Genomic DNA, 19,553 nt, shown 5'->3' with positions numbered 1-19,553 from the left:
TTGTGCGCTCCACTAATATTGATCAGTTCTGGTGCGCGCGCTTTTGGTATAAGCGCGAAACCTGCGGGAATGACTATAATGCGCAATACAAGCACTATTTAACCGGAGCGAGAGAGACGTGTGTGAGAGAGAAGGGGTCGTCGGAGAGAAGAGAGCGAGAATGCGCGGCTGATGTTATTGCCTGTGCCGCTGGTAACGAAACGGATCGGCTCGGAATCAGAAAGAAGTGAGACTGACCGACCCATCACCGATCCGGGCCGATCGATCGGTGCATCTCTATAAATAAGTAATAAAACCTTATTGTAAGGTGTTATAACACTTTATTATATATATATAGCATATTATATGACATTACATTATATTATAGGCAATTATATTATTTTTTTTTTTTTTAAATGACAAAATTGGTTTTTGCACTGCATTATCTTAATGGTCCTAAAAAGGTTTCTGTCCACTGTGATAAGACGCGCACATGCGGAGATTCCCGCTTTGATGACTAGAGCAGATGTCACGTGTGTGAGAGTTTCACTGACACTTTTTAGCCTGTACTCCGGCAGTGACTTCTGCCTCCACGTCGTGCTTGTTCTTCTTCGCTCTCTTCAGTTTTCCGCTCTTTGACGTCTTCTCCTTCTCCAGCTTTGATGAATCTCTCTGCTTCTGAAAACACATTCGGAGGTGAGATCCGCCAGACGCAAAAAGGAAACGCACCCCATGCTGCATTTTGGTCTTTTTTAACGTACAAGGGCATATCCATTCTGGAAATGCTATGGACAGTATTAATAAAGGACGGTGATACAATTGCATACATAATAAATGAAGTCTGACTCTCTTTTGGAATTGTTTTTTTCCTCCAAAAACATCTACAGAAGTTCATCCGTCTTCCGTGGGATAAAGCAGCTACATTTCGTTTCATCAAACAGCCGATAAAAACATCACAATAATCCACGCCACTGCAGTTAAGATCTTGTGAAGACAAAAGCTGCATGCTTGTAAAAAAATAAGTTAACTCAAATACGAGTCCACAATAACGCTTCCTCCAGTGTTTAAACAGCTCTAAACAAATAAGTGGCTGGATTCTGATGCGAGAGACAACAGGAGATGCACTTTTTCACTGGAGGAAGTGTTATTATGGACTCGTATTTGAGTTAAAAACGTCTGAATGATGGATTGTTTCAGCTTGTGTCTTCTCCAGATGTTAACTGATGGACTGGAGTGCTGTGGATTACTTGTGGATTATTGTGATGTTTTTATCAGCTGTTTGGACTCTTGTTCTGACGGCACCCATCCACTGGTGAGCGAGTTCATCCAAATCTCCAAAGCAGATGGAAAGACATTTCCAAACATCAGCAATTACTGCGTGTTAAACTTTACCATGTCGCTCATGAAAGACCCAAACTGCTGGTGTTTACCGCCGTGCTGGAGGACTCGTCCTCACACAGATCGATGAAGATGTTCTCCTGCTCTCTGTCGGTCTTATCGATGATCCAGCCGCTCTTCTGCGGGCTCGAGCTGCACGCTGCTCTCTGATAGAGGGACGTCAGCGAGCTGTTCATGTGATTTGTATGCTGTTGAAAAAACGAAAGCATTTACCACATCTCACCTAAAGTCAGACCTGATGTTTCTGGATTTTGTAGTCGGACTGTAAAGGCAAACCCAATTACTTCATGTTCGGGAATATTGTCCTCGCTGTCGCTGTCGTACTCTGTGACGTGACCGTCGTCCCTGAAAACCATCAGCACAAAGCAGAGTTAGAAAGCCATGCGTGTAAAGCGGATGTAATAGATGTGACCGCCGTATCTCACCCGTCCTCTTGGTTGCGTCGCGCTCTTTTGGCCAAATGTTGGTTTTCCAGAGCAGAGACACCAGACTCATTGCATATCACCGCGTGCACTGCACACACGTCACAAGGCATTGTCAAGGTAATCGCTTCATCAACAACAAAACAGCATACAAGCGAGCCAGACCTTTCTCCACTTGAATCCTGAACGCCGTCCTGTTCCTCCGGCCGTACTCGATCCTGCTCGGATCACAAGCACATCACAGTCTCAGGTCTGTTAGTCTGAGCGCGTTCACGGTCACAGAGCGGACGGGACTCACCTGAACTGCTGCTGAAGCTCCGAGGCCATCGCAGAGACGTCCACATACGGGTCACTGTGTGCCTTCAGATACTGAAACAGACAGAGACGGACAGTTACGGTATCGACTCCAGACCAATGGAAATCCATCATGTGGTTTTAGCAGCATGTTCAAGTCAAGTCCGTGTTGATCTCTAGATCAGAAACACATGAAGCAGTGACTGCTGCCAGTCCGATGGCATCGAAGACAAAGCAGACAAAAGATTACATTAGAAAAGTTTTAGAGAAAGAAGAACAGCAAAAGAAGCAGGTAAAAAATATAAAACAATTCTTAGCGATCAGATTGAGCTCTAAAACTGTGATACATTTGTGACCCTGGAGCACTAAACCAGTCTTAAGTCGCTGGGGTATATTTGTAGCAATAGCCAACAATACATTGTATGGGTCAAAATTATACATTTTTCTTTTATGCCAAAAATCATTAGGATATTAAGTAAAGATCATGTTCCATGAAGATATTTTGTAAATTTCCTACTGTAAATATATCAAAACTTAATTTTTGATTAGTAATATGCATTGCTAAGAACTTAATTTGAACAACTTTAAAGATGATTTTCTCAATATTTTGATTTTTTTGCACCCTCAGATTCCAGATTTTCAAATAGTTGTATCTCAGCCAAATATTGTCCTATCATAACCATACATCAATGGAAAGCTATCAGATAATGTATAAATCTCAATTTCAGAAACTTGACACTGGTTTTGTGCTCCAGGGTCACATTCATCCTTACATATTTTTATTTATTGCAAATTTTAAATTCCCTCTTTTCTTCAGATTACTTACTTATTAGTTGTTGTGCTTTATAATGTTACTGCTATTTACTCGATGATAATAACAATAAAGCTTTAATTTTACCTGATGGACTCTGTGTTTGAGTCTCGGGTCTATAGTATAAGCACTGCGGTTCTTCATCACGCATTACACACGAAGCCACGACAGAAATCCAGTTTGCATGAATGTGGACTTTAAGTGAAAAAGAAGAGAAAGACTAACAACAAGACTCGCTCTTTAGCATCACGCTGCTGCTGCACACGTGGAAGAACCGAGCAGCCGCGGATGCGCTGCGCTGCGGCCAGCCGCTCATCAGCGCCGCCTGTCGGCCGGAGACTAGCCCCACGCCCTTCACCCTGCAACTGTGTAAACACTCACAGTATTCTTCTTTCTTTTACTGGCAACCGCACTTAACAGTGCATTACTGCCATCATCAGGTAGCTTGGATCAGAAACATTTCCTCTATCTCTTAACATTTTCTAACCCCCCCATTACAAAGAAAAAGAAAAAAATAAATACACTGGCGCTGCGTGTTCAGCTCCTCCAGTTTCCACCCCAATTCCCTTTAAATCCCAATATCCCACTGTATCCTTATTCACTCACAGTATTGCAACAAATGCCTACAGATGTAAAAAAAACAAAAAAACAAGACAAATAATTGCTTAATATTGTATCAAAGTAACATCACTGTACAGAAAATGTTTAACACTGTATTACAGTTATTTATATTTACATGCTTACATTACTGCAGTGCAAATGTTCAAAGTTACTTATATACATGTTTACATTATTTATATTTGAACACAAATAAATCCAAATTCATCAATCCCCAACCAATGTTATCTCATCTTTATTCTTTCCCACATGCTTTCACTAAGGGGCCATTCTGCTCATTTACAAGGAGGCAAGCAACTGTGTCAACGCGGTAACAGGGTTGACAGTCCATCAGACAATTCTGTCAGTTCTGTTACTTAAAGGGTCAACTCTGTTTATGAACTATTTTCACAAAAAACAATAAATTTGTTGTTTAAAATCCTAATAAACATTATTGATTCATTTTTGCACCCTTATAATATTTCAACAACTGATTGGTGTTCAGTTTTGTAAGTAAGTGTTTTCAGGTGTGTGTCAACGTCTTTTCAATTAACCAATGTGTGTTGTATTTTGAATAGATGTGTTTTCCCAATGGTACCCTGAGATTTCATTTTTGAACTAAGTGTCTTATGTATGAAATAGTGTGTAGTGTCTAGGAGCAAGTGTGTTGCAGAAAGGAGCAAGTGTGTTACAGAATTGCAACTAAAGTGCAAAGCAGCGCTTTTGTTTAAGGTATGGTTACACTTTGTTTAAGGTATAGTAACAACAACTTCAAGTTATGTTACTTTGGTTTAAGCATGTGTCTATAGTGTTCAAGCAACTGGCAAAAACTGTAATAATATGAAAGAAGAATAATTTCTGCACAATATTCACCGCATACAGTAGGTGGCGCTGTCGCCGTGACGTCTCACGCCGACGCGATGCGTGCGCGCGCTACCAGCTAGCGTGCGCGTCCCCGTGTTCAGTCCGTCAGTGGAAATGGCGAGTTCGAGCTCGAGCGAGAGGCTAGTTATTCTCCGGGACGCGGAGAGCTGCAGGTCCGAGCTCATCCACAGCGTGGGTAAGAGCAGCACACTCTGCGCTACAGCTCTGTGGAGCTTCTTCCTGGTCTGTTCACCATAGTTTCATAGAAACGTGAGCACTAATTCCTGCAGTTAGCATGCTAATGGCTAACCGTCAGGATCGGACAAACCCGCTCATGTTTGCTTTTATTCCTCGAGGAATCGTTACAAGCCGTGCTGCATTCGCTCTAAATCTCGGCAACATGTCGTAATTCCTATAGAGTTACTTTGTGTATTGTAGGCCTGTCGCAATAATCAATATATCGACTTATCGCGCAATATATGTACATGACCTCAATCATTTTTGGTGACGCGATATATAGCCCATTATATTTAGATAAGAATTAATGTCTGCATGTTTTTTTGCATTCCACTTGCGCCGGTGTCTTCTGCAGCTTCTCGAACATAACGCTGTGCAGTCGTGAGCTGCTCGTTCACATTTAAATAATGCTAATACAAACAGTTTCTTCTGCAGATATGGCCTTGTTTAGGGATCTGTGTCTCATCTGACTGCTGAGTAGTGATTGTGTTTTTCAGCAATAGTGTGCACTTAATGCACAGAGAAAAGAAGGTCCGGGAAAAATCTCCAGACAAGTTCTTTGTGCACTTTTCTTTTTTCTACTTGTTACTTTGCACTTTTTGTTAGAAAATGTTTATTTACTAGTTATTCAAGTTTTTTAAGGTATCTTAATATTTAAGATATCTGTAATAAAATATTAAGGGATCTATAATATTTTGATACTTGATTTCCATGATCTAAATATGCTTACGAATTAAAAGTTTGTTGTCATTTGGAAGTGCCTTCATGCATTATTATGCTTTTATATTATGATTATATATTCAGTGGCATGAAATGGTCTTAAAATGACAATATTGTTTATCGCAATTATTTCTGGGGCAATATATCGCACAACAAAAAGTTGTTATCGTGACAGGCCTAGTGTATTGTGTGTGTGGTCTGTCTGAATGTTGTTTTTAATGTGTGTTCACATGCAGTTCAGTGCAAGCGTGACTGACAGATGAGGACTGATGTCTGCAGTCAGCCGTCTAGTTGAGTGTCTTTCTTCAGACATGTTTAGTTGGCGACAGAAGGGCGAATGAAGGTCATCTGAGGCATCTGTAAGGACCTGTGATGTCATGAGTTTAAAGACATCTTCTAAACGTCTATTTGACATCTGAAATGCGTCTTGCAGACGTACCTGTGCTATCTGGGATCATGCTTTAATTTAATTTATGCATTTAGCAGATGCTTTTATCCAAAGTGACTTAGTGCATTCAGGCTATACATTTTTTACCGGTATGTGTGTTCCCTGGGAATCGAACCCACGACCTTTTGCACTGCTAACGCAATGCTCTACCACTGAGCCACAGGAACACTTAAACACACTTTAATGCCGGTCAGGCCTCTTTCACCAAGTGTGACCACAAACAGACTGGCAGCTGCTGCTACTGGCGGGTCACATGACCTGCCACCGACAAATGTCAGGCAGATCCGCACTCCGTTCTCTTAAGAGGAACTATCATGATCTCTCATGAATCGCTATTGTTCATGTGGAGTTCCTATTGGTTCATTTCTCCTTCGATTTATTGCCAACGGCTGCTTATGGTTGGCAAACAAATGCCATACGCTGTTGAAATCATGATGAAATGGAAGTAGCGACAGATCTTTTCTTGTATGTTGTGACACACATCCAGGTGTAACAGATTATCTTAAAAGAAAAAAGTTATGCTTATTTTACAGTGTAATTGTGCTTTTAAGTACTCGGTAATATAAGTTGATTAGGGCTGCACGATTATGACAAAAATCATAATTGTCGATTATTCCCTTGAAATTGTAATTGCGATTATTAATTATGATTATCACAATTTACATTGAATGATGTTTATACCATTGTTTGATGCAACTGCATGCCGTATTTTTATATGAAAATAAACAAGCTGAAAACACTCTAACTGAAAAACCTTTAGTGCTTTTCTATAGTATTAAGCCTCAAATGTCAAATATACATCGGATTGGTTTCTTTAAATTATAAAAAAAGTAAAAATATGAATGGTATTATAATGTTATACTAAAACTAAAACAATGGAAAAACCCTGAAGATAACATGTAGAAAGAAAAAAACATCTTGGGCTATGTTCACACTTGGCGTCTTTTTTGAAGCTGCCAGCGTCTGTTTTACATTATAATCCTACGGAGTAAACCGTGTTTTCAAAAAAGTCCTGAGCGCTTTTTAAAACGCCACCGCCGGCGTCTTTTTCTGCAGCTCAGAGCGTCTTTTCAAGTTGAAAAAAGTTACACTTTTCTGAAAAAACACCCTATGTCAAGCGCTTTTTGACAGCTGACCAATGACAAGCGAGTGGCGAGTCGTTTCCATAACTAAAACGACAAGAAAAATGGAAAAGATAGCCGGTAGATTAGTTCGTACTAGTTTCGGAGCACAAGGAGTTGTATGATATGAGCACAAAACTGTATCTAACTTAGTCTAAAATATGCCACAAACCGTGCATCATTCAACCGGAGCTCCTGGACTAAATTGTTGTAAGCACCATACTGTTTCCTTCCCCGTATAATGTCGCGCACCCACAAACATCGTTGTGAACCGACATTCTCCTCCCCGTTAACTTCAAAAGGCAACGCAAAAGCCAACTTTTTACTCTTTCTCAACTTTTCTCAACATTTCTGCAGCATATAGCGCTAGGCTACTGTTGCAGATGTTGTTATAGCAACAAAAGACGCCCTCGGCTGCTATTTGTAACCAATAATGCTGCCAGCTTTTTATTTTAATAAAAAAGCGCTCTTGTCAACTTTTTCTTGTCAAAAAAGACGGCAAGTGTGAACGCTCTTAAGCGTGCAGAATAACATAAGTGGACTTTGAACTAGGGGTCGACCGATTATCGGCACCGATATTAAGCCTTTTTATGATTATCCGCATCGGTCATTTTCAAAACCGATTCGCCGATAAAATAACTTAATTTTGAAATGCGCTATTTGGCTCTGATGCAGCCTGTCAGAACTCACCACTCTGTGGCCTAAAGCAGTCTCCGCCACAGACCCATCTGATTTGTTGGGAGTAGGGATATGCCGGTATCAAATTCTCATGTTGCGATTAATTGCTAATGCTTTTGTCACGGTATACGGTATTATCATGATATTGAAATTTAGTTTAAAAAAAAAGTGCTGTCATAATATAGTATAACAGGTTTAATAACATTTTTCTTATAACAAAAATAACTGAACATTTAAATGCAATAAAGCAATACAGAAAAATGTATAAAGTTAAAAGTTTTACACAGATTAAAGTGCAAAAGAACTATAAAGACCAATAGGTATCACTTTACAATAAGACCTCATTAGTTAACCTTAGTTAATGCATTAACATTCACAATGAGCAATAGCTACATTTGCTACAGAAGTTATTAATCTTTGTTTAAAAAATACAAGTCTTAGTTCATATTAGCTCATTAAATAACACAGTTGTTATTAAATATTGTAATTACCTAAGATTAATGAATGTTCAGAAGAATTTTTCATTGGCAGTTTATATTAACTAATGAATTAACTAATGTTAACTAATGAAGCCCTAATGTAAAGTATGACCGAACAATAAAGAATCAAAACACTTTCAAACAATATCTAGGGCATGTTGTAGTCCAGATTAAAATGTAAAACATCAGTTGTCTCTCAAAGGTAAGGCAGCAGCAGACGTTGCTTAAGTTGCAATAAACCACAATCCACTAACGCTACACTGAAGTTGCAAAACACCTCAATATTATCTATGATTTCCGCGATGCGGAAAACGCAGACAGAATCGCGGAATCCAGTCATATAAATGGAATTTACTTTATGACACGGAATGTCACGGAATTTGTCAAAGTTTGGATGAATTAATCAAAAGTAGGTCAGTACACTTAAATAGAGTCGCAATATGGACTAGTATCTGTAAATATTAAGCCGCAAAAATACTATTTAAATATGAATCCAGCATGTTCTGCGTGTCTCTGTGTATGTAAATGGCACAGACGAGCGGTTTTGTTTTCTACACATACAACGTGTGCGACACTCGTGGTGATTTCAGCTTCTGTCGTCTCACTACATGAGGACATAAATACATGAACAACATCTCCAGAACTGCTCTGACTCCCTCTAAGAGTCACTTCATGAGCATTTGACAGTTTCATTGGAGTAAAACTATCTTCATATCATTTACATAGACCTACAGAAACAAGTTCCTCATGGCAACCCGTCAAAATATAAGTTCGGGTTAGCTTAAAGAAATTATCAGATATATATTACTGTGGTGCAGTATGATGTACGTAATACTACTGAGGGATGAAAGTTTTCCGTCGCTACGACGGATTTCCGTCAATTGGAAAAAATTAGGGGAAAAGAAACATGTAGCGCATTGTTGTTGTTCTGCCGGCACACCAAAAATCCTCCCCGCCACGGCTGCAGCTTCTCACTGACGCTCGCATCATTCACAGTCGGGTTATTAGCAGAGAACACAGAGCAGGTCTTAAATTTCACGCGCAAGATTGCGGCTATTAATAATAACTCATCCCCGCAGGTTTCGCGCTTTTAACGCGATGACAGATGACGGAACGTATCATTTGCACGTGCTTTTGAGTCTTGAGAACTCACTCGCGCTCTCATTTTCTGTGCGCCCACAGATCGCGATAAGGAGAGTGACCGCTTTTAATAGTTATTAAGGGAGTTTGCAAATGTGTTATTGATTTAATACAACAGTTCAGTAAACAAGTACTGCCTGATTTTGCTCTATTTCATCAACGAAAATAGTTCCAAATATAGTAACAGCTCAGCCGCTTCACAGCTCTAAAAGCAAACACAGCGGTGTTTAATTCATTCAATGAAAGTGCGTTTTTGAACGAATCTAGTGAGTCAGTGATTCATGATTACCCATTCATAAAGACAGCCACTTGCTTCATTCCTGAATGAATTAGCCGTTCAAACGAATCAATTGAATGAATGATTCAGTGATAAAATCCGTGATTTGCCGCCACCTGCTGGCGGTTTCAGTTTCATTTTTAGGTATAATTGCAGTTATATAAATCATTTAATATTTCTGTATTCAAAATTGTATTTAAAACATTAATCTCCACATGAATTTATGAATTTAATTGCACTCATGCCACCTCTGAGCCTCATTAAACTTCTGAAAATGTACCTACAAGCCACTTTTGTGTTCTTCTGTGCCACCTCTGTAGTACAAATTAATTTTTTATTAATACTAATTTCATGATTGGTAACTTATTTGTCTTATTCTACTTCTTATTATATTGTTTTAAATAGAAATTTTAAAAAGCTTATAAACATATTTTTTTTTATTTGACATAGATGAAAATGATGCCATTGCAAATGTAAAAAGAAAATGCCCCTGTAAATCACTTCACCTCATATTAGGAAGGCTAATTTTTTATCAGAATTTTTGATTATTGATCAGAAGGTGCTCCTTAATTTTTTTAATTAGGAGGACAAGCGCTCTTGATTACAAGAAGAAAAACACTGCTCTTAAACTGGGTGTGTGACAGGTATGGCTGAAAAATTGGAAAAATTTAGTCAAAATATATATTTTTTTGCTTTAACCCCTGACTACAACAATTATTACATCTTTTGTTTAAAAGAATAATCACACAATACGCTATTTCTTCCATGTTTTAATTTTAATGGTAAACCCTTTGTTTGCCAAAAAATAAAGAGTTTACTGTGGGAGTACTACACTCAACCAACACCAGGGAAGGCAGTTTTTGTCAGAGTCCTTGTTATTCTTAATTTTGACATTAATTTTCATTTTTACACCAGACATATATATCGGTTCAGAATATCGGTTATCGGTCTACTTGATCTGCAATAATCGGTATCGGCCTTGAAAAACACATATCGGTCGACCCCTACTTTGAACGATTAATTGCCGCTTTGAACGATTACGTAATTGTGGCATCCATAATTTTAATTGCGATTAGAAATTCGATTAATTGTGCAGCCCTACTAGGGATGCAGCGACTAACCGATTTCACGATTAACCACGCTTTAAAACGTCACTGTTAATTAATAATTTGGCAGGGGATCGAAATTGGGCACAACGGAAGTCGACAGTGTGGGAGCATTTTGGGTACACCAGATTGACCAGGGCGTTATTTAAATACTGCCGTAAAAATGCTGCTAAAAGAGCGAATATATAAGAGATACAAGGCTAGCTGTGCATTAAATGATTTTAATGATTTAATTACCACTTAGTTATTAGCTACTTGAATTAATTATTAGATCAAGAGAGAGCTGACAGTTGCGTGTGTGAATGACCTCCTTCTGCACGTCTCTCTACAAACAAAGCTGTGATTTTAGTTACTTCAAACAGAGATTTTACCCCCTCATTGCTGATGAATATAATGTAGCGATCCAGTATCGAAGCTATTTTATTAATAAAAGTCGCGGGGCTGTGCTGACAACAAGTTTCTGTAGCTTAGCTCCTGAATGTTTCTGTGTGCAGCGCGATCTCTGATCTCACAAACCAAAATAACAGGCATGCTTTTCTCAGACCACATGTAAATTCAGACGAATTATTAAAAAGATTAATAAAATGAATACGTATGGGTTCAGTTAATTCCCCTTATTAGTAACAGTTTCCCCTGGAATAAATAAAGTTATTAGTTTTATATTAATAATAATACTTCATTAGCATTATTATTTATGATCCCTGTATTATTTATAAGATTTTTTTTCACCATGTTTCCAAGTTCTCGACCTCGGGTCCAAAAGAAATGTAGAAAGAATGTACAAACTGAAAACACTAAATACTTTTGTGATCTATTTCCATTTGTTATTTTCAAAAGGCAAACACTGACATGGATGTCTACAGAGCAGAGGTCACCTTTCTCTTATTCCAATGGGAGAGATGGACTTTCGTTTGCCTTTATTGTTATTTTGTGCTGTATTATTCGGTTACTGTGTTCATTCTCTTTCAAAAGGCAGCAATAAATAACACTTTAAAATCTAAAGAGTGTTCTTGTGTCAGTTGTTGATTGGCTGTTCAGATGTGGGCGTCGCACTCAAAAATGTAAGCTTGCAGTCAAATGTGAGGAGGCAGAGTTTATTACTATTGCTACTATTATGAACTACATTATTGGAGAAATTTGGCATAAGTAGTAGGTCATTTCACCAGAAGGTCTGGTTGTGACATTTTGATTAAAAGTTACGAGCTCAGAAAAAATGAAACCTGCATGACTGAATCGTTCCCAATAAGATGCATTTAGAAAACAGGGTGAATTTTAATTTCATGCTGAATTTAAAGTGCTCTGAGTTTTGCACTCGTCTTTCCATGAATTACATTCATTTATCCCTATCTGTCTGTTCTTATGGATTAATTATGCATTATCAATATTTAATGGCGTTTGCGATCCTTTGAAGTTAAATGAATGTTAAAGGACTCTTTGCCTGCTAATTAATAGTTAGTAAGGAAGTTGTTAAGGGATCTAGAATACAGTCATGCAGAATAAGGCATTAATATGTGCTTTATAAATGCTAATAAACAGCCAATATGCTGGTAATATGCACGTTAATAAGCAACTTGTTAATAGTGAGAATTGGTTCTTAAAATCAACTGTTACCATTTATTCTTGTGCATCCGTTCTTATCGGTCTGTTTTTATACTTGATCATTATTAACTTCAAATAATTTAAGTCTTGACTAATTAACTTTTGCTTCATTGTGTCAAACTTCAAGAAACTGTACTTGAACGCATCTCTTTTCTCCTCTGAATAGGTCTTGACAATATCTTGGAAGTGTTTTGCAAAACACAAGTTCTGGAGGATCTCAGGCTTTTAAAAGGTACGTTTCTCTGAGATGATGATCCATTAGTTCAGAAATGGACACAAAGGCTCTAACTGAAGGCAGTAAATGGAAATGTGTTTGGGGTGGCTGCTGAATATGAAGGATGTATTTTAATGAGGAAGCTCATTGGAAAACAAAGTGCCTCAGAAATTACATCATTGCATGCTCTGCAGTTATCGTAGAAAATAAAAACAGTTTTATGCCTTAACATTAAATTGTGAACCACCTTCATGTAATTTCTGCAAGTCTCCATTGTTTATCAAACATGTTTTACATGGAACGCACTGCATTTAACATTACTAGACGAAGGTTTTATATTGTCCAGTGGCCAGACAAATTACAATCAGTCCTCTCATATCAAATGATAGCAGAAACTAGTAAACGGCATCCGACAATCGAGTCATTTTCTGTTGAGCAAAATCAAGTCCTGTCAAGTTTTCCGTCATTTGGAAAGGCAAGAAATACCGTTGAAAGAGTCATTGGAATTTTTTTCCAGTTGATGATAAAAATGTTGACAGCCAATCAGAATCCATTCAACTTTAAAGAGCTCAAGCATTTAAATTGCCAGACATTTAATAATAAATTAAAATACTTGTTGAATGTAACTAGTCTGATTACCAACATTTTTGATTCTATTTAATACAGTTAACCATATTTTGTATTTTAAATTTGTAACTCTTGTCACTTCCCAACCCTGCCCTTGAGAGAGACATGTTCATTTTAGTATGTTTTAGAAATGTTGAATCCTCTTACATAGGGATGTAACGATTAACCGCGAGCCGGTTGAAAATCGATTTAAATATGTGACGATTCAAATCGGTTGAGATGCTAAACAAATCACGATTCAGTTAGGGGCAGGAGTTTATATGAATGTATGTCTGAGGGGAACTTGCTGTCTTTCGATGGTATTTTTTATTTTCCTCTTGCCTCTGTATAATGCATATCAGGGCTCCAGCCACTGGTCGCTCTTTTGCAACTAATTTTCAAAACGAATAAGATGAGGCATGGCACACACCACATGCTGTATTATTTACCGACTAGTAAATTACAGAACGTTTAGCAAACACTGAGGAAACAAAAATATAAATAAAAGAAATCCTCCATAGCTTAAGGTAAACAGCAAAGATAAGTTTTTCAAAAATGAATGAAAACTAACGGTGACAGTGCTTGCATGTTTTCCCCCCCACAATTCCCCCGCTGTTTCGTTATGCTTTCAGTTTCGTTTGCCCTTTGATGTTTCTAATATGCAACAGATATTGAAGCGCATATGAGTTGACCAACGCGGTGGTCAGAAAAAATGGTCGCAGTCTGGAGACCTTTTTAAAGACCTTGACTTCTACCTTGCGGACTTTATTGTCCTTGCTTGGGAAGACTTGAGTGACACGTCCCATTGGCCATTCATTCCTTTTTTGTTGTTCATCCTTTAAGAGCACAATGCTTCCTGGTTCAAGGTCAGGATTACTAGAGGGCCACTTTCTTTTTGGTTGCAAAAGAGTTAGGTACTGCTTTTTCCATTTATCCCAGAAAGTTTGTGCCAGGTGTTGTACCCTGCGCCACTGTCGGTTGTGAAGATTTTTGACCCAGTCACCAGCTGGGACAGGTGCAATTGTGACCTTTTGGGTTAAGAGTACATTGGGTGTTAGTATGAATGGATCATATGGGTCAGTTGACACTGGGACAAGGGGTCTGGCATTAATTATAGCAGCGACTTCTGCCATAAGAGTGGAAAGCATCTCATGTGTTAGAGCTGAAGGCCCAAGCTGTTGAAACATTGCATCCAGTATTCTCCTAGCAAGGCCAATCATCCTCTCCCAAGACCCACCCATGTGAGATGCATGGGGTGGGTTAAACTGCCAGACACTGCCTTGGTCCAAGAGGAACATGTTAACAGAGGTATTGTCAATGTTAGAGGAAATGTTGAGCTCCCTGCAAGCACCAACAAAATTTGTTCCTCTGTCTGAGCGGATAAGCTTCACAGGCCCTCGAACAGCAAGAAAACGCCGCAAGGCATTAATAAAGCTAGATGTATCCAATGATTCAATAAGCTCAATGTGCACAGCTCTCACACTCAGACAGGTGAACACATTAAACATGGAATCTATTCAAATCAAACTTGTTACAGCACAATTTACATTTACATTAAATTTAAATTTTGTTATTTATCAAACGCTTTTATCCAAGGCGACTAACAAATGAGGACAATAGAAGCAATCAAAACCAACAAAAGAGCAATAATATGCAAGTGCTATATTAGTATATTATTATAGTGTTATATTTCAATTTCACAAAGAAACGTACAGTATTTTGTCTAAGCAATAATAAAAGGACACATTTAATCAAAATTGCGAATCGAATCGTGAGTTGAGTGAATCGTTATATCCCTACTCTTGCATCCTCCATGATAAATTGCCTCTGACAGTAACACATCCACTTCATCACACAGCCCGTTTTATTTAGTTCAGAGTGAAATGGGAAGCCAAGAGTGTGACGCTGATGTGATGTACAGTGAATCACATTCAGCGATTCATTACACAGTAGGGAGTAGTGTTGTCAAAAGATCTGGTATTTCGGTTACAAATGGAAACTAAAATTTAGAAATGACACCTGCAACCTTACTCTTTCTGCAGGACCAGTAGTACCGAGTACCGACTAAATCCCACAACCCTGTTTCAATGTGAGATCGAGTCTGAAGTTGCAATGATTGACATAGTGATGCAACGGATAGGCTATGTCTGAGCAGATCTGTGCTTTAAGTCTTGGGGTGTAAATGAAGTTTCTTTTCACTTGACCAGTTTAAATGAATATTTTTTTAATGTTTATGAAATATTTTCCACTATATCTGGAGTCTACCTCCATTCAGAATGGTTGGGTAGACAGAGTTGTGGGTTTACTGATCACCATCACCTTTTCTGTGTTGTGGATGGTAGATTGGGAGGTTGTTCTGGTCATTTCCTCCGTGGTTAGGGTTAATCTCAGCATTGAACCTCAAGAGCAACAGCATAAGAAATCATATTTTGCATTATATATCGTAAGTTGTGAATGTGAGCAGTCTGAAGTAAATGGAGTTGAGAAAGATATATGCTGCTTATATGAGTTGTCTTGTGCTCATGAGCTGCATGCAAAAACAAATACGCAGTGTAGTCTGATTCACAGCAAATTACTTATTTTAACCCAATTCTTTTTTTTTTTGTTACTAGCATTTCTGTTTTTTATCCACCGGGCAAATCCTTCACTGAATGTACTGTTTGAATCCTATAGAGCGGTTACAAACAAACAAATAGAAAAGGAATAGGGTTGGGTATCGTTTGGGTTTTTTTCCGATACCGGTGCCAAATCGATACTTTTAAAATGATTCCGGTGCCTAAACGGTGCCTGAACCGATACTTATAAAAAAATGTATATATAAAAATTCCCCCCAAAATTAGCCATTAGCACTATAAACAAACGATGTCCGTTTCATTCTTACTGGACGCCAGAGGGTGCCCTCGCACATAAAAAATCCACATATCCAGTCACAGAAGTAGAGAACTCATGACCCTCCAGGAAATCCCTTATATGGACAAATACATCGCTATTATAGCTGTAACAGAGTAAACAGAACATATAAACGTTTTGACTCTGTATTGTTACAATGTTGGTAGTATATGTAAATCTCCTGTTATCTGTTATCTGAACTGAGAAATTAATGTTTATTTGTCAGCAATAGCAAAACGTTTGACAAACTTTTTAGCTCCCGGTCGTACTTTTGTATCCCCACCCACAGACAGTCAGAACGATGATCTGAAATGTCACTCTAACACAGTTATTGTAAAAGTAGATTTATCACAGGAAATTGTATTGCACTTTGTCTACTCTTTAAAAGGCATTATGGCTAAAATAACACTATAGTAGCCTTTTAGCTGGACACAGCAGTGTTTTTCTTCGAGGGGTTTGGCAGGAGTTTTTCCCCATTCCTCTTCCAAATTAACAGACGGAATGGCAGATTATTTCAGTTTTTCCCCTTCATTTCACCCATAGCACTGTTTGTAGTCATCCAGTTTGAAATGGAGACTACAATCAAGTTTTTTTTTTTTCATACTTTCCATCGCAGTTTTCTCTCAATATTTAAATTTTTTTGCGGCCTTTAGCCACTTCAAACTGATGACATTTACAATATTTCAAAAGATTTAGGTTTTTAAATGTTTTTCTAACTTTCTATCAACTATCATCATCAACAAATCCTTAAAAAAATTCCACAGAAACATTAAGCAGCACAACTGTTTTACAATTAATATATAATATCTAGGGGTGCTCCGATCAGGATTTTTGAGGCCGATCACCGATCGCCGATCACAGAAAGCAGTATCTGCCGATACCGATCTTTTTAAAGCCTTCTTTTTATCATTCATAACTATTTATAGTGATACTCCAATCAGGATTTTTAGACATTTATTCGGGGCCTGAATTTCATTTTTGCAAATGGGGGGAATTCCCCTCTAAGGTGACTCTTGTGAGAGGGGAAGCAGCACTGACTGTGCTTTCACACACTTTCAGAAAAAAAGGTACAAACGTTGTCACTGGGGCGGTCCCTTTTCAAAAGTACAAAAGTACTTAAAGGTACATATTAGTACCTAAAAGGTACAAAAGTGTACCTTTTGAAAAGGTACCACCCCAGTGACCGCTTTTGTACCTTTTTTTCTGAGAGTGCACAGGAGTCCGCTACTGATCCGTGGCTGTTTACCACAAACACAACATGTATTCCAACATTATAATCATTCCATTATTTTGATTTCAAATCCAAACATTGTCACTGAAAATGCTTTTTCAGCATTGCAATTCTTTTTTTTACACAGTACAGTAATACAATCTTTCATAGACATGTTTAAACAATAAATATAAGCAACACATTATTCAATGCTTTTTACTTTTACATTTACTTCTAGATTTATATATTAAGTTGTTCAAGCAAGTGGCAAAACTTTTAAACTACTTTTCTTACGTTATCACAAACTTACCATTGACAGAAATAGTCAGCTCTACTGCCTTTCCTTTTGCATTGAAAAAAAAGTGTATAATTTTTTTAATGTGATTGTTGGTACATTTTACCAGTTTTTACCATACTTTCAAAACAAAAATTAAAATAGGAAAAATATGCTATATGAAAATAATTGAAGACAAAATGTGTTTTACTGAGAAAAAACAAGATTTGGTTTTTAAAAAGCCTTTTTCCAAAAGGTACATCTGGAAAAAGGGGGGGTCGTCTTATAATCAGGGTCGTCTTATATTCGGGCCAATACAGTATTGAAAGAAACAAATTATTACCAGAATTTTTGGGCTCTCATGTTATTGGTGTCCATCTGTTTGACGCAGTTAGTTTGAAGCACTTAATAAAAAGCATGTCTCATGTTTATAACAACTTGGATAATGCACTTTTCCCGCAGAAGTTCTCTTTATCCTGCATTATTTTTCAGATGCATTTGCAACAACAAAATATATTGATATAAATTGTATTGTCTTATCCTACATCTCATTAAAATAAGTCGATATACTTTACAAAGTCTAAATATCACCCAGACCTACTGTCTCTTTAACCGATAATCAGAAGTAAGCGACGATCAGTTATACGCATAAAGACTCTTGCTGGTCATCACCTACTGGTGCAGTGTTGTAACTTGCAGAAAGTGTCACTGAACGAATAACTTTTTGAACTGATTCAGATATTTAATTCCCTGAAATGAATCTAAATCCCCAACCATAGCTGCTGGCCGTTTTCATTGTTTCAGTTGCCAGGGAGAACACATACTGGTAAATGGATACCATGAATGCACTGTTAGTCGCTGTGTGCTTTTATGGCAGATGCTTTTATCAAATGTACAAATGTATACATGGGTAATAGAAATACTGAAAAACTTTGCTATTTTCCTGACCAGTGAGTGGCAGTGTCGCCAAACTTAGCACCAGATCACAGTAAAGTTCATGTGAACCAGATGGACCCTTTACACAGACTGTGATGTGTTTTTTTTAATTAACATCATTAATCTAGAGTTTTTTTTTTAATGTATATTAATTTTTTAAAAAAGAAACATGTTTACAACACTGCACTTTTGTTTTTATTACCTTGGCATTAAATTGCAGAAAACTAGGTAATGCTGCTGAGTGAGAAATTAATACAACGGCTGAAGGAGTGACGGCAAATTTGACATCTGTCTATCTTCTAACCATAATCTCTTAATATTTGTTTCCTCTTTTGAAGGTCATAGAAACGCTATCACAGTTTCTCTCTCTCTCTCTTGCTATTGGGCCAACTGAAAATGCATAAACATTTATTTGTTCCAGTTTCCATTCACCACTATACAAGTTTACCTAACTATGATGGCTTCCACGTCTTAAAACCCCAGAAATTTAAAAAGGGTCCATTTGGTGATTTTGGTGAAGACTGTACAAAACTTCAAAGAGAAATGCAATGAACTGTTAGTTGTATGTTCTACACTTGTTGAATGATCAACATGGCAAATTCAAAGCATCTGGTCCAGCCAACTGGGGATGATGAGAGAGCTGGAGGACAAAAAACAATGTTACTAGACCAAAGGGTTCAAAGATGCAACCAAAACAATATCCTCTTTGAGCTGGTGGTGGCACTAGAGCAGTGATGGGCAAATTTGACCCTTCCAGGCCACTTTCCTGCAGAGATTTGATCCAACCCTGATATGACTCACCTGCCTGTAGCCTTCTAGTAGTCTTGAAGACAATGATTAGCTGGTTCAGGTGTGTTTGATTAGGGTTGGAGCTAATGCTGCGTTCAAGTCCTCCTGGGACGTTCGTACTTACGAGTTGACAAGTCGTAATTACGACGTCAGGTGCGTTCAAGTCAGTTTAGTCGGAACAAGATGGTGGTGTACCTTCTTTTAATAAATTACAAGAAAATACAACGGTCTGTTAACTCTTCTTATAGAAAATGAAGAGCAAAGAATTCGCATCAGGTGTGTTTTGCGTTTTTAATATTTTTAAAAAGTAATTTATGAAGCCACTTTAATCTGTATCGCATAAAAACTTGTTATTAATTGTTATATTACAAAACTATCAATTTAAACAAAAATTTACCGTCAACTACAGACGTTGCATCCATCGATTCCGCCATGTTTCTCATTGACACGCCCCCAACTCGGAAA

The 19,553-nt window shown here is 37.8% G+C and overlaps 2 protein-coding genes across 2 annotated transcripts in view; one reads left to right on the top strand and one right to left on the bottom strand.

The window, feature by feature from the left end:
* The window catches only part of nvl (nuclear VCP like), a 14,316-nt gene extending 11,081 nt beyond the window's left edge, over nucleotides 1–3,235 (bottom strand). The window contains exons 1-7 of the mRNA XM_016555859.1: nucleotides 2,992–3,235; nucleotides 2,098–2,168; nucleotides 1,965–2,017; nucleotides 1,803–1,890; nucleotides 1,662–1,722; nucleotides 1,410–1,565; nucleotides 534–657 (exon numbers count right to left, since the gene is read on the bottom strand). Of these exons, the coding sequence (XP_016411345.1) occupies nucleotides 534–657; nucleotides 1,410–1,565; nucleotides 1,662–1,722; nucleotides 1,803–1,890; nucleotides 1,965–2,017; nucleotides 2,098–2,168; nucleotides 2,992–3,048 (610 nt within the window). The 5' untranslated portion in view covers nucleotides 3,049–3,235. The remainder of the gene's footprint in view (nucleotides 1–533; nucleotides 658–1,409; nucleotides 1,566–1,661; nucleotides 1,723–1,802; nucleotides 1,891–1,964; nucleotides 2,018–2,097; nucleotides 2,169–2,991) is intronic.
* Nucleotides 3,236–4,466: 1,231 nt separating this feature from the next.
* The window catches only part of LOC107742810 (uncharacterized protein C10orf12), a 22,214-nt gene continuing 7,127 nt past the window's right edge, over nucleotides 4,467–19,553 (top strand). The window contains exons 1-2 of the mRNA XM_016555854.1: nucleotides 4,467–4,561; nucleotides 12,337–12,402. Coding sequence (XP_016411340.1) covers nucleotides 4,480–4,561; nucleotides 12,337–12,402 — 148 coding nt within the window. The 5' untranslated portion in view covers nucleotides 4,467–4,479. The remainder of the gene's footprint in view (nucleotides 4,562–12,336; nucleotides 12,403–19,553) is intronic.

This window comes from Sinocyclocheilus rhinocerous, unplaced genomic scaffold (genome assembly GCF_001515625.1).
Source record: "Sinocyclocheilus rhinocerous isolate Xijiao unplaced genomic scaffold, SAMN03320098_v1.1 scaffold347, whole genome shotgun sequence".
In the NCBI taxonomy this organism is placed as follows: Eukaryota; Metazoa; Chordata; class Actinopteri; order Cypriniformes; family Cyprinidae; genus Sinocyclocheilus; species Sinocyclocheilus rhinocerous.
Note: the sequence above shows the minus strand (reverse complement) of the source record. Positions and strands in the feature narration are given on the sequence as shown.